At 30.0% G+C, this 16,849-nt stretch overlaps 1 protein-coding gene across 1 annotated transcript in view; it reads right to left on the reverse strand.

The window, feature by feature from the left end:
- LOC123662574 (ankyrin repeat and SAM domain-containing protein 1A-like) overlaps window positions 1–15,807 on the reverse strand; it is a 36,589-nt gene extending 20,782 nt beyond the window's left edge. Inside the window, exon 1 of the mRNA XM_045597404.1 lies at window positions 15,708–15,807. Coding sequence (XP_045453360.1) covers window positions 15,708–15,711 — 4 coding nt within the window. The 5' untranslated portion in view covers window positions 15,712–15,807. The remainder of the gene's footprint in view (window positions 1–15,707) is intronic.
- Window positions 15,808–16,849: the final 1,042 nt, after the last annotated feature.

Below are 16,849 nucleotides of genomic sequence, written 5' to 3' on the forward strand. Positions count from 1 at the left end.
CGCCTAGTGGTCGAATATCGACCATAATTAAAAAATTAAATTAAAAAAAATGAAAATAAAGAACCTTTTTAAAAAAAAATCAATCTGACTATAGACACAATGAACAATAGAGTATAATATGCGTATGTTTGTCAAATACATGGTAGTGTCTGTAATGTTTTTTTCATTGATTTAATATATTTTTAAACATAATTTAAAAAAAGAATATAAGCATTCTTCGCTCCTTCGTCCGCGCAAAAAGGGGTACAAAGTTTTTGCTTCACGTATTCATACATGGATTTCTTTAAAGTCTGTATTAATATTTAAGACACTGATAGCAACGTAAATAGATAAAAAGGGCGTAAGGGGTCTTAGGACCCCCGGTAAGAACGAAGTTCCTTTCGCTTTTTGATAAACATTCAACATACAAGTCATAAATTAAGTATATTGTAAAATATCCAGTTGACAAAGTTAAATATCGAAAAGGCATTTCGTTCTAATATAACATAAGATTTTCCGTTCTTTAAATCTATTGCTATAAATTTAATAATTACGTATAATGGTGATAATTGAATAATACTTGTATAGTTGATTTGTAAATTAGATCAACATACTCATGCAGGAATGCTTTGTGTGGAGTTCGTAAGCGGAAGCACATACAATTTGAGTCAATTCTAGTCTAATAAAGCGTGTGATACCGACAATAGTGGGATTGTGTTTATGTTTCAAAAAATATATCTATTTTAATTATTACAAGGTTATTGTTATTCATGACAGTCTTCAAAAGAAAGCCAATCAGGAAAAAAAATTTCAGTTCTACCTGAGCATAATAAAAAAAAATGTTTCGGTTATTGCTAAAGTTTAAACAAAACGTAAAAAACCAAAATTAAAATGTTTTCTCTAATAATTAAAATATGATATTATAAGTATTATTATTTACAATTAAATAACAAAGTTTAAAGTTCACGTGTATTTCTAAAATATTTTGTCCCAACACCGATTGACAAAAATAAACTAAATAACAAATAAATATAAAGTTTATCATAAATAAATAAATAAATATCTCATAACATACACACACGGTCGTCTGTTCCTACGGTAAGCAACTTAATGCTTGCGTTATACATAGGTAACAGCCGACTGTTAAAGCAAATTTTTTGATGAATCTACATAGTAATAATACATATATAAATATTTAAATACAAATATTACACACAGACTCAGGCGGGAATCGAACCCGCAACCCGCGGAACAGAAAGCAGGGCCCTACTACAAACTACGCCAACGGGCTAGTCAAAAATTGTTTATGTTAGTACTACATATTTACATAATAAGCTAGCTGCGCCACACGGTTTTATAAGTTTAATTTCTGATCCCGTAAGAATGTCGGGATAAAAAATAGCCTATGTGTTGTTCTAGATCTCCAGCTATCTACGTACCAAATTCCATTAAAATCGGTCCAGTAGTTTTTACGAGAAAGAGTAACAAATATTCATACATACACATACATACAAACATACACAGCCATTCTCAGAAACTTTTGCATTTATAATATTAGTAAAAGCAAATCCAATCTTTGTCTAGAATACAATGTAGGAAATACCAAATTCTTTACTTGATAAACCTAGTTAACAACTTAGAAAAAGAAATTCAACCGAATTTTATTAATCGTAAAAGTTACAATTCAATGCCATAACAAATAAGGCTATGGAAATGTTAAATATCCTCAAAGGTATTAGGTAAAGGTATTAACGGACATAAAGGCTTCATTCACGAGTTAAAGATCAGAACACGACTAACGTCAAAGGTTAAATTCCGATATTTATCGGATTCGGAGGGTAAAGATCGATGCATAAAACATGATACAGACTAACATCACTGTTCGATATTTAACGGTGAAAAGAAGGTTAAATACTTAAATCTTTGTGCTTGTAAACAAATAATATGATTTGATTGATTGTAAATAGTTTTTTTTTTTTTATTATTTTTTTATTTATTTTACTTAAATAGTGTTGATTTGAAATATGGTTTAAATCTAATGATATACACTACAGATAGAATACATTACGTACGCTTCAGCCTGCAATATCCCACTACTGGGCATAGTCCTCTTTCTCCATGTAGGAGAAGGATCAGAGCTTAATCCACCACGCTGCTCCAATGCGGGCTGGCGGATATATTCCCTACTATGAGTAACGACCACTATCAAGTGTAAATGAAAACAACCGGGACCGACAGCTTAACGTGCTCTCCGAGACACGGTGGGAGATCCACAATAACGTAAAAGCAAAACGTTTTCGATCAAAAACTATTTTGCCTAATGAAGTAAAAGCAATGAAAATCAGTTTCATTTGTTATCAACGATGTTATCGTTAGTGGCGCACATGGCGACCATCGGGTGAGCGACCACAATGGTCTATTGTTTCAAGTCGTGGTAACTGTCACTTGTTCTTACGTGAACCGAGCTTCACGACTTAACTGTTTTTATTTATACATCAGGGTATTTCAAACCGTGGGTTATTTTTTTGAAAGGTCACGACTGTCCTAATATAATGCATTTGTGAAAGTTTCTTGCATTACTTATATTATAAAGTTTAGACAATACAAGTATTTTTTTTTAGAATTGTTTTGATGATGGTTTTATGGCATATGGCATTATGGAACCAAATGATTCGGAATAACAATAACTTCAAACGGGCTCCCCTTGGGTCAAGTCTTATTTATATGTCACTTTTTATTCTACTAAAGCGATCGAGCTACAATGTGCAAAAATCGAGGACGATGGCAAATTACTCTATAACCAGAGAGATAAATTAGTTCTAAAAAGCTACAAAATGCTACTTTGTGAATTATTTTTTTTTTTTTGACTCAATCAAGACTGTAAAATAAGTTGGATTTCTCTTTCAGACAACTTATATTTTTGCAGTCAGTTTAAAATTAAACGGATTAATACGATGTGTTTTTATGCATCGGAACTTAAAAAGTGAACTAAAACAATGACTTTGCATAATAATATCGAATGCGGCCGGGATTAAACGCTATTCTGTCAGTTAGATATATGTATGTAACTATGTATGTGTATGAATTCAAGGAATCTGATAAGTAACTGATTGATAGACAATTATAAAACATAACACGACCAATTTCATCTGTGTATATTTAGGTATATATCCTTATAATACTTGCTCCGCGCCTCTGAGCTGTAACGTGAAATCTTATACTTTCTGACCTTCCTCAACATCTTAAAGACATTTAGGGCTCACCCCGATTGTTCTATGCAAAATTATTGGATAGAATTTTTTTTTTTAATAACCTTAATAACAATAACTAAAATAGTTTATAAGTAAATATTTTTACTAACACACTTATACTCCAAGGATGCTTAATCTGAAATAAACTATTTTTATTTAATTTATTTATTGATTAAACTCATTTTTAACGCATTTTTTTTTCAACCGGACCTTTAGATAGTAAGTTTAAATGAACAAACTAATCCATCAGATTTGCAATATTAATTTATAAGTTGAACTTTCACTTACATCCATTTATTAAAGTTTCTTATACGCAAACCAGGTTCTGCCAATAACGACCACAAAAGAGATATCCAATTTGGTCCAGTCATTCGGAAATTAATTCCCATACACACATTTCGGCGATACATTTTTATTAATATTATGATGCTTGGACGTGTAACGACGTGGACGAGTAATTATTAAAAAAAAATATTAGGGACATTACAATTTCCAAGACGTTATTATAACTTAACCTATGTCTAATGTCAAACAATACTTATTGACATTACTTAAAGTTGGTCGCTGGACAACCGTTATGCAACTGTGTGATTCATACGAATAATATGTCTAAGATGTCGTTGTGAATAATTTAAGTAATAGTGACATTATGGAATGACAAACAATATCATTTGTATAATTACCATTCAGTTTGGAACTGACAATAATGGATAATGTCAATTAGAATACTTTCATCCACAAATTCTAAACACTACAAATCATAATATACTTTTACTGTATTAAAATTATTTTACCACTTTCTCTTAGATATAATCTCAAACATAATTAAACTCATTTCTAAGAATTCCAATTAGTCACAAAAAGTTATTATTTTTAATAAAAGTGTTTCAAGCATTATTAAATATCAATGTCTGATAATGCATTTTCATCTACTATAAACATACACATATTTACATAAACAATAGGAATTTCCGATTTGAATTACTGCACCCTTATCTTGTTTCCACTGTGTACGACCTACAATATTTCTTTTTTGCGGTTAAAAGTACTTTTTTCAATTATTTAAAACCGTAATATTGTAATATTTTATTCATTCTAATACTTTAGGAACTGTTTTAACTGTTTATTAAAAGGCGTTTTGAAATAGTAGTAACAGCAAATAATTAAAAGTAGTTAGAGACATTTATAAAAGCATTATACCAATTGACTCAAACATGGTTGATGGAAACATAACAAAGATCCAAACGAACATGTTTAAACAAGTGACTGAACAAAAGATTTTATTTAGGACACACATTAGGTAACGGTAGTGCAGATAAAACTCACAGTTTCCCATCGGTATGGCGATGGCGATCATTAAATATCACGGAGCGTTTAACAGCCGTCATCTCTACATTAGTCAGATTTATTTTGAGAAACACCGATAATCACATGCTCACACCACGAACTGATTTACAACATTTAATTCCATAATTCACTGCCTCGAGACGATTAATCGTAGCCGTATAGTGGTTGTTAATTTTAACCTGTCACCGTTTCCTGATAATGTTGAACGTTCTATCACAGATGTTATTACTTTAAACACTCGTACCGGAGTGACCGATGACACATATAATAACGTAGACAATAAAGAGTGCGTTCGATTAGACGAACGAAGGAAGACTGTCGACGCAAAATTGCAAGTGAAACAATATTGATAAGAAAACCGTATGTCGGAACGTCACTTATCGACCACTTTATTAATCTGAATCAATTTATTCATGTAGACAATTGTTGAGACACTTTCAGCTGGGACGCGGGGTTTACAATTGGTGCGTGCTTGACGTTGGGCGACCAAGTGCTGACCTTGCTTGTTAGCTTTCAAATTTAAAGGGCACTGTGGTTTGTATCACTTTTTTTTGTTTAGCGTGAAAATGCAGGTAATAACCACGCAATGTTGTTATTAGAAATCGATCAATGTTAAGTAGATCAATCAATAAACTGAATTGTATTAGCATTAGCCTATTAACATCCAGCCGCTGGGCACACGCTGTCTGTTTTCTTATAAAAGAAAACGGGTTAATTGGGCAATAAACTTTTTTTTCTATAATGACAAAAGGCTTTCATGTTAAACTCTACAAAAAAATCAAGTGTTATCAACTACTTATGTACGACGGGGAGACGTACAAGAACAAATATCTAGACTAAATATTTACATAAATACAAATATATACTCTGTGGGAATCGAAACCACAAAAATCGTTAATGGAACTTTTGACACCTCTATAAGAAATGACTTAGATCCAAGCCATGTTTTGCACACCGACTTTTAAAGACGATTTATATCGTAAAGAAGAAACGAACCGTCGAAACTATATAAACATTTCTCCGGTATACAATATCATCAAGATCAGGTTTCAAGTCCGATTGACAATCTCATTCTTTCTAAAAATAGCCAAGACTTACATAACGTTAATATACCGAGTTGATGATATCATAATTTATAAAAACGAGTTCATTACGATACAGATGCAGTTCCATGATAGCCTTAAACTATAATCATCTTAACACAGACTAAAACAAGCCTTATTAATACTGAATAGAGTCTTGAATGTACTTATTAAACTTCAAGATATTTAAACTACAAAGTTGCATCCAAACGTGTTTGGGAAACTAGTAAATGTTGTTCGGGGAACAAAATTGTCGGACTGATAATATTATTACAATCATTAATCAAATGCCGTCGGTTATCGTGTGATTTAGATAGTTTTTACCGTACAAACTAATTTTTATAATAGTCTAACATGGTTTCGTAGCAGTGATTTATTTAGATGCTTTAATAAAGAACTTTCTACTTTTGACTAGAGAGGCTATCTGCTAGAGTTTCTCGTGGAATAATCATAATAGTTTGAAGAGTGTCTGAGGAGTTTTCAGGATTTTTTTTTCTTTGCAGATCGGACTGAATTCATCATAATAATACTCGCCGTTCGGGTTCTCGCCAATTATTAGTTTGAAAAATATGTAAGTGTTGTAGTTGTAATATTGCGTTGCTTAAAATTAAAATAAAGTAACACGATCACATGTTTTGTTTACTATGAAATTCAATTTTTAATAGTTTATTTAAATAGAATATAATTCAATTTACTTTTATGAGGGCTTACTATTTTTGTTAGTATCTATATGTATCAATTTAAATGTCTGAAAATCATAATTTGTCCCGAAGTATTGATTGTCAACATGGTATCCCTACTGTTTACTATCACTAGTTGATCTTTGAACTACAGAATTGTTTTTTAAATTTTAATGATCTGCGCTTAGAAAAAATATTAGCGTGAGAAAACTTTCTTATTACTTCTTTTCTTCATACCATCAATTTGATTACTTCAAAAATGTTTTGCATTCAAGCATTTCAATGCAGACAAGTATCTCGATACTTGCTGTGTGGTGATGGCAGTAAAGAATGTAGCCACCCCGTCTTCCCGTGGGTGTCGTAAGAGGCGACTAATAGGGAGGGATAAAACAGTTCCACTACCACCTTGGAATTTAAAAAGTCGACCGATGGCCGGATAACCATCCAAATGCTGGCCTCGAAATACACAGACCGAAGACGATGATGATGATGATGAAGTGATGATGGTGATGATGATGAAGTACCTCGAAAGTGCTTCTAATAATAAGAAGTATGCAAAATTTATTGCACGGTTTCAACATAAATATCTCATTTTTCCATTAAAATCTACACATATGCCTATCCACTGTGCCATTTCACTTTATCTAAACCATATGTTACTAATTAATATGTTTTCATCGCCCCACACCGGATACAGATATTAGTTGATATTGAGAGATTGAATACAGAAGGGTTCAATATTTGTTAGCAGTTACTATAAACTATAAATGATTGAGTTAAGAGTTTATATTTTAGGTATAACTTGCAACTGAGAGGTAGAATTATTATTTAAGTAGAGTATTATTTATACTTAAATATAAAGCGGATAAAAACATTAATAATAATAGAAATAAATCAAATATAAAAAATTCGCGCGCGTAAAATGCGTTTATAAAAATATCAATAATATAGCATTAAAATTTATATATCATATATGTATTATATTTAAGTCATTAAAGGTAATATTTTATCATAGGAACAGAGATACGATACGGTGTAGACGTGTTTGTATTATGGTCGGTAGTGGCTACGCAAGGTCAATGTCGCTAAGCTCTGATAAAGGTTAAGAATTTATTTTTATCATAGATTGGACATACGCCTATAGCTTATAAATATAATTCTACTACTTTTGGTAGCCAGGTATACACGAGTTTGGAGTTTACATAACCTTTTTGAAATATCGAAAAAATTACAACAAAACTAGCAGTGTTTGCAAAAATTTTACAAAAAAAAATCACAATTATTTCAATGAATTAATTTCAATGAATCTATAACGAAACTGTTAATACTAATGTAGCACCACATATGAATACAATAAAACGATTATAAAGCAAACCACAAGCCGAAGGAAATGCCGTTAAAAACCGATCCTTTAAGATAACCACAGTAACATTACACGGGGTTTTTGTGAAGGAAAAAATTCGTTACAAGATAAAAATAAGTCATAAACTTGTATTGCATTTTATACCTTATTGCATAAGTATAAAATTCATGTTAACAATGAAAAATTTAGCTGACTTAAATTTTGTAACTCGAACTATCGAGTGGTGTGTGGTTCTACATACTTTTTTTTTTAATGTTGGCCACATATGGTATCAGTATTCGAACCTTACGTAAAAATGTTAATTGAAAATATATTATTACGCCTTGCGGCTTAACACTTTAAAACTAAATAAACGCGTCACACTAACAGCCCATATGATAATATGATTATAAATCCCTTATCAAAAGTAGATAAAAGAATGAGATATATATAATTATACATATATATGTGTGTGTGTGTATGAGCAATGATCGAACTCACGACAGCTAATGTATTAAGTAACCAGTTGACAACTGCGTCAACTCGTGGTCAGTATTTGATTGACACTTACGATTACCGCTCTACTCTGCTCTTAATGACCGAAAATTCATGTTTTATTACCTATCAATTTCTTCAATAAACTAACAATCTAAGACACATAGTATTTTAATTCAGCCTATAAATATTGCTAAAGACAGAGGAAATTTCCTAAGAATAGTAGGTTCATACAAAAACGTATGTGTAACATACTTATAAATAAATAGTTTTAATTTAAGTGCGTATGTGTATATGATACAGATACATATGAATTTATATTTTTAACCAAGCAAACTATATTTTACAATTTATATAACAATTACAATTAAAATTTAATTCTAACCACGTCATGAAAAAAAACCGCATTATATTTATTTTTACATTTGGGTATTTTTTACACGTAATTTTATTTACGTATTTATTTCTTTGAAAACGCAGTCATATATCCTTAAAGGGAAAGAAGATGCGCCATTTGTAAATATTGATTGCACTGGGTTACGATTTTTGATAAACGGAATGGAGTTGATGATAGCATAGGGAAAATTTTATAATATATTTAGGTTAAAATATTTTAACAATAATTTTTTTAATAAATTTAGTAGCATTAAAATATGAAAAACAAAAAACTTTTTGTTTGTAAAAAATCTATTAATATGTATGTACAAATTGTACATACTGCAAATTTTGATATTTTTGAAGTTAATAAAAAATAAAATCTAAACGATTTTAAGCAGTCACAAAAAAGAGTAATTAAAATACAGTGAGGAAATATTTTTAATTTAAATTAATTAGGAAATAACTTAAATATTATAAATACTTTTTTAGTTACAAAACCTGTTAAATAAATTAGGAATTTTTGTCTTAAATATCTAAACTATTAAACCATTGCAAAGGAACTTTACAAATGTTTTAAAAAGGTTAAAATATTACAAATACTTTAGTTTTAGTAATAAAATTTCCAGTTAGTGTTACCTGTATCTTAAAATCTGTGTAGAATCATCAGAACGATCCCATGACGCTGACTCAAGTAACATATTATCAATGTATGAGTCACCGACATTATTCACACGCGGAAAAACTGCTAAACATTTGATAAATACACATTTTATCGTCATTAAAAAATTACAACGACCTTGCCATGATCAATAATTATGACTGTTGCGTAATACGTAATAAATTTTTTTTCGCGCGCTTTAATATACGTGTTCATGTTTCAATGTTCTCTAAAAACAATATGATAGTGGTTACGCGGGAATTTGTATTTTTTCTACAGTTTTTAATACCGGCAACATTTTGAACAGTGAAAGCCTTTAATTAACTTACATTTAATAGCTTAATTATTTATTTCATTTCATTAAAGTTGTACACCTAAAGTTATAAATATTAGATGTATTTTATTATGTAATTTTTTTTTATGGATTAAAATAATTATTTGGAATTACTCTCTTTGAATTCTTGGAAATGTTATCTTAATACCATATCCAAAGAACCTGTTTTTAGTTTATATCCGAGTTACTTAGGTACTTCTAAAAGCGAATTTCGTTTATGAATATTAATATATCATAATAATTAGTTCTTATAAAGTTATCATTTTAAAGCAAAGATATGGTTTGCAATAACTTAAGTATTAAAAAATATACTTAACTATTACTATACTAACATAAATATATAAAAACTATATAATTACATACTTTTATTCAAATGTATATTTTAATGTGAACGCTATAAATATGAGACGCTAGCACTAAAATTATGTTCCACCATAAACGGTGGACAAAGAAGGTTCGACGACTTTATGATCCAAAGGTTCCATTATAAATAACGACACTATAAACATATCGTAAAACAAAAAAACACGTTTTATAGCTACAATTGTTTGAGTGAAACATTCAGTGTATCTCATTGCTTAGTAAACATTCTTTTAATGTTAATAAAACTTTATTGATTTTTATGTTTTTCATTTTAGGCAACATTACGTCAAAACACGTTGGATTAATTAATCTCAATTTTTATACAAATATAAGGTTTAAAAAGCAAGTATGTAATTGATTTAAATGTGTAATGAGCATTATCATTAAAATGATGAGTTTGTATCCTTAATTAATACTTTTCAGGTTTTGAACATTATTTTGAAGTTTTATAAAATCCATCCAGCAGATTTCTTTGTTAAAAAGTTACAAATCGATCATTTCTAAATAACTTAACTGTGTCTCACTGTTTTACTCTAGGAACTTTCAATATCGTGCTTTGTCAGCGGACTAAATGTGTAATATGTACCTAAATTACGTACATTGACAACGGGTTATATACGAGTATGTGATAGTGCAATGATGCATTAAGTTGAGTGTGTTACTGCTAATGTCGAGTACTCTGATGTCCGGCTACAGCTCGAATGGGTTTATTTGGCATCTTCATCTTCTAAAAAATGCGCATTAATAAATAGCATAATAATCACGATATACCTTTTTAAAATCCTTGTATTGTGCCCTTCAATTTGATACCCATATTGTAGTATTCGAGAAAAAAAATTTTTTTTCATTAACTACAATGGCTTCGCGCAGCCGCCATGTTTGATTTTTTTTAATGTCACCTATCTAAGAACACTTGGGCAGCTAAGACGAACCTAACGATACCTCAATTATGTAAATCCGTTCAGTGGTTCTGGAAATATAAGGTAGTAAAGAATATTACATACAAACATACATACACACATACATACAAGATACGCGCGAAAGACATAACCCTTCCTTGGCAGTCGGGATATAAAGTCGTTATATAATGAAAACGTGTTTTCAAGTCGTTGCACCACAGAACCACCTGCTAACCTTGCACTGCCTTAACTCGCTTGCAGTTTGCGCATGTCTAAAACCTAACTTTGTTTATAAACGATACATCTTTAGTTTTTTTTATAATTTTCCTTAAACATTTAATTATTTTATGCTATTCAAAAATATTATATTTTTTGTTTTTAATGAATAAATACCTTCTTGTTATACTCAGACATAGAGTCAATAAAAAATATATAAAAATTTTGCGTAAAAAATTCAACTAATTAAAATCGTACGATCCACTTAAAATTTGTCGGTGTTAATAATCTTCAAACCAAATTTAAAAAACGGTGTCTAAAGTATTATATAAACTTTTTGTTATAAAACCTCGAGATCCTATTGTTGTTTATTACTATATTGAAGTCTTAACAGCGTGCTTATTATAACATACAATGTGTATTTTTATATTGAGTATTTGAGTGCCTTGAAAGAGGTTCAAGTAACGTAATCTTTTGTATAGCGTTAGTTATTTTATATAAAAAGATTTAATTCTGACAATGTTTTGGGATATACCTATTTAATGGCTACTCAAACGAATAGGACTTTATAACATGATACCAGCTTAGGTCGTTGCATTACGTGTTACATGTTTATTATTATTTTACTACGTAAAGCATTTTCCGATAAATATATAACAATAACAAAAAGCATAAATATAGATCAAGCACGTTTACATAATTCATAACTTTAAGTATTAGAATCACGTATTATGTGTTGAAGGGAAGTGGAAAATTACAAATTATTGTTTTAGATAAATAATAATAAAAATGACAGTTGACTTATTTCTTATATATATTACAAAATAGACTTGCTATATTAATACGCTTAAGCTAGTGTGCCTACTAATGTACATCTACAGCCTCAGATAATAATTCATAGATATAACGATTGACCGAATGAGAAACTGTCACCACATAGTGCACAAGTTGTGGATAAAGTTTATCCTGCAAATAAGTTACGATTAGACTTTAACAGTAGGATGTAGAATAAGTCATTAGGATCTGTTTTAAATCAATTAATAAACTATAGCTTTAGATTTACCATTGCGTATAGAAATATGCCAAAAAATATAGTGGAATTCAATGGCGAAAAATAGTATACATCAAAAAAAAAAAAATCTTTTGGATATCGTTATCTGTCAAATAGCGTTATCCACAACTGGTGAAACAGGCAAATAATCTTAGAAAGAAACTGCTTATAATGTACTGAATCAATACACTGTCAAACAGGTTTGGCCTAAATATAATGATACAAAAGATAGTATAGTCAATGATGATATCCCAATAAGAAGAGGCATAATTTATAGGTTGATACTAGACTTATAGGTATATATGTAAGAGCCGTATTACTCAACAAACGTACTATTTTTGACTCATCATCATCATCATCATCATCATTCCAGCCTATTGCAGTCCACTGCTGGACATAGGCCTGCACAAGTTCGCGCCAAAAATGCGTGAGCTTATGTGTTTTGCCCATAGTCACCACGCTGGGCAGGCGGGTTGGTGACCGCAGGGCTGGCTTTGTCGCACCGAAGACGATGCTGCCCGTTTTCGGCCTGTGTGTTTCAAAGCCAGCGGTTAGATGGTTATCCCGCCATCGGTCGGCTTCTTAAGTTCCAAGGTGGTTGTTATCCCTTAGTCGCCTCTTACGACACCCATGGGAAGAGGGGTGGCTATATTCTTTGGTGCCGTAGCCATACAGCACCTATTTTTGACTAGTATTGCTCAATTTTTTACAAAAGATTAATGACAAACCCGTACAGAAGAATTTTTATGACGTATGGACGGAATATTATGTTTGCTATGAATACCATACCAAGTTAATTTGTTACAATAATCATTAACAAACATACAGCAATTATTACGATCGTGCTTTTAATTACATATTTGTTCGTAACACAAAAAAAGTACACATCAATCATTCTCTGAGAACTAAGCCACACCCTGCACACGTAAGTTTCTAAAGACCTTATAACTGAAGTACTTCGCTTCGGAAAGGGCCATCTCAATATTATTATAATCAAGAGAAATCTTCGGTATACTACAAAAATGTTACTTAATAAAATCTTTATCAATCTACTTTCGTCCGTAACCAGAGGTTATAAAGTCCATTTTCGTACTGATATATTTCTTGCAGAGTAACTATGATATTATGAATGTGAAATAAGGTACAATTTTTATAGCCTATACCGCGTATTATTATAATATTTAAATAGAAATTGTGTTCATAAACGTGAGAATATTTATAGTTAGTAGTCGAGTGCTCAATCGACATCTATAACTAGCAACTACCATAGATAAATCCTTAAAAACCTTAATTAAGTATATAATTTTAGTTTAAAAATGAAATCGACTTGTATGACAATATAATTACGTATTTCATGACAATTATAGATTATTTGTGTATTTTTTTTTTTTTTTAGATTTAGTTTTGACGATACTGTGTTAAATAAATTTATCCATATTACTAAAAACCAATTTCAAAATTACGTAATATTTAGTTTAGATTTTTAAGATTTTGCGATTTCAATTCATTTAAAATTTTAAATACTTTTTTTTCTTAATGAGATAGTGTGCTGTTACTTTGAAATAAAATTAACGTGTATATAATTTGAATATAACAGTAATATAAAATAATTACGTATTTTTAACTAAATGAAATCACGGCGAATGTAACACGCCTAATTATAAATAAAAATAATTATAATAATGAATAACACAATTTTAGCTCCGTTAAAAAATAAAAGTAATATGATACGTGTGTTTGTAGAAAACTAGCGAAATTAACAAAAGTACATAATTAAAAAGAGAAACTTTCACATATGAATGCAGGAAACAAAAGTTACACATTAGATATTTTTTATTACATTAGTTTTAATACCGTATTCGGAGAAAGTTAAGATAAAAGTTTAACATACTACGTGAAATAAATGATGTTAATTCTTTATCGGACTGTTGTAGAATAATAAATAGACATTAAAAAAGTTTCACAATTAACGAACTTTACAAAAATATGCTGAGTTGGGTAATATGCAAATTTACATAATACACATGCACAATACTAGAAACATGTATGACAAATATAAAATTATATCATCAGCTGAGATTAAACTCGCAACCATTTCAACAGGTATTTAATCACTGATCCAAAGCTTCGTTAATAATGCATGCACGCGTGTGTGTGTGTGTGTGTGTGTCCGTGTGTGTATGTGCAACACGCAATTTTACAATTAACGCACAATACCATATGACAAATAAAATAAAGACATAAATGACAAAACAAAGTTTTATTATGCATTTGTGCATAAAGAATTATAAAAAAGCAATTTATTTTAACATCCTTTTACTATTCAATTGCGGACGTTGCAGGTACCCTACTTCCGGTAAATTCATTCAAATCTGGCGCGGCCGGAAACACGTCTAGAGTACTTTTTGTGATTTATTACTTTTGGTTAGATTTATGTTGAAGATGAAAGGCGTATTTTGTACTAACGAGGAGTTGGAAGAAATTAACCCATATTTTGAAGTAATTTGAGATAACATACTTGATAAAATGCACAAAAATAAAATAAATAAACATATTTGGGTAAGTTCCAACGTACATTTATAGTATAAGACCGAAATTAACGTACTACAATTGGTGATATTTTTAAGACAAGCTTTACAAAACATTAATAACAAAATACCTACATTGAAAATGGTAATGCTAAGTTAAAAAAAAAGTTATGTTTTTTTTTCAAACCATTGTTCTCAAAAGGACGAAGCACGCCTAAAGAAAGTTCAAAACTCATATGTAATTCGATTCATGTCCTTTTTAGATTAAAGTTACAATACATAATAAACAAACAAAATCATTCTTTATTTATATAATAATAAAACATAGGTTCATTTGCCGTAATAAAACTAAAGAAACATGATCACAAAACGCCATATAAGTGAAAAATCACTCTAAAATAGACCTTACAAGTATATGGTTAAACATTTTTTGTTATTTTCTTTATTTTAAATTTATTCGCGGAAAAATAAACTTTATTTCTACGATAATAAGGATAGTACATTTTTGTTCTTCTGAGTCAAAGTCAACCCGTAAATGGATCTCATAATTTAGTTGCTACCTTTTGAAAGCATTTTAATTTTATTGTCCTCCACAAGGTGTGCTGCGTTGAGAATAATGTATAGTAATGTTCATAACGGAGAATAATTTAATGTACCTATATAGGAATATCTACGTTAAAAATCCTTAGTATTAAAATTTTATAAATTTTCTTGGTTACAAACTCTGATGTATATTGAAATTTACGACTGTGAAAATTATATTTGTTCGTAATTTTGACTTCTAGATAATTCCGCAATATTGCCAGATCAAGGTGCACTTATAAAAACAAAAAACAAAAACATGGCAAATATCCCATTATATTTAAATTAAATTTTTTTTTTAACAAAGGTTTTAACGAGAAAGAGTCAGAGAAATAGATCAATAATCATAAATACGATGCTTTTAGTCATTTTAAGTTTAAACCATTTTTGATTTATTAAAAATTAATACAGTTTTATTTTATAAAATAACGGTTAAAAAGTATTTTTAAAGTATGCTCCAATAAAAAAATCTGGTTTTCAATATAATTTATAAAAAAAACAAATAAAAGGTAACTTTCTTACCCATTTGGCCCTCGGTACCCACGTAGTCCGGAATTGTTAGGCCGTTTCACTCTACTGTTCACAAAAATCCATAAGACGATTTACTTATAAGCTAATTAAAAATCACTTGCTCAATCATTACTTAATATTAATTTGTTTCTATTTAATTAATTTAAATATGCTTAAAACAAAATTCGTTATTGATGGTTTCAATTGTTTAACAAATTTAACTTTCAAGGTAACCAACGGTAATAGCAGGATTACTGATACAAAAGAAAAAAAGAATGATACCGTACATCACGAGTTTTCTAATGATTTAGAAAATGGTCATAAAATAATTATATTATATAAACTTAAAGAACAAAAAAATATGTAAAAAAATTAACATGACTTCAAGTGGCTTATACAGTAGCTAGTTTTTTTAAATCACTTTTTAATAAGTATTTCAAGGAGTGAGCAAGTAAAGTCCTCATAACTTTTGGTCCGTGAAAGCGGAGCGCAAAGTGTCACTACTCATTTTTTTTCTGGTCATTTGTTTGTGTTATCTACTACTTTATAGTTATTGTAATAAATAACTAAGTACTCCAGATTTTATGACCAAAAATTTGGTATTCCGTGGAAAAACAGACGTTTTGTCATGATTATGGTCCTATATCCCTAAAAGGTTAACAGCCACTGTCCTTAATCCTTGTGCATTCGAGCAAAAACAATAACGAAGCCATCCCGGAGTTCACTGTTCGAGAATAGAACTCGTTCTAAATTTAAACCGGCCGTTAGCGATGAGCTGCGGCGCGACTGACGAACGAACTGGCTTAATTTAAATTTATTTTTAATTTTCGAATCCTGTCGTTTCGTCACGTTCAAGGTCGGATCTCAGTCAACGAATGAATTTAAAATAAGTCGAATGCTTTTTTTCATTTTTTTAAACCGTAACATCTGGTGCTCGTATTAATTCACAAAGCCCTAACATTTAAAAGACTGGTTTACTACTAAAATAGTGAATTGGGTTTAATCGGTTTAAGAAAATGACTGTTTAGTTTACTTTAGTGTTTATAGTGTTTATGTTCTGATACAACCTTGAGGGACTATTACAGCATATGTAGGATGGTAAATTAAATTACAGCAAGAACTTAGCAGCAATTGCTTGATTGCTGCTAAACTCA

Source organism: Melitaea cinxia, chromosome 19 (assembly GCF_905220565.1).
Source record: "Melitaea cinxia chromosome 19, ilMelCinx1.1, whole genome shotgun sequence".
In the NCBI taxonomy this organism is placed as follows: Eukaryota; Metazoa; Arthropoda; class Insecta; order Lepidoptera; family Nymphalidae; genus Melitaea; species Melitaea cinxia.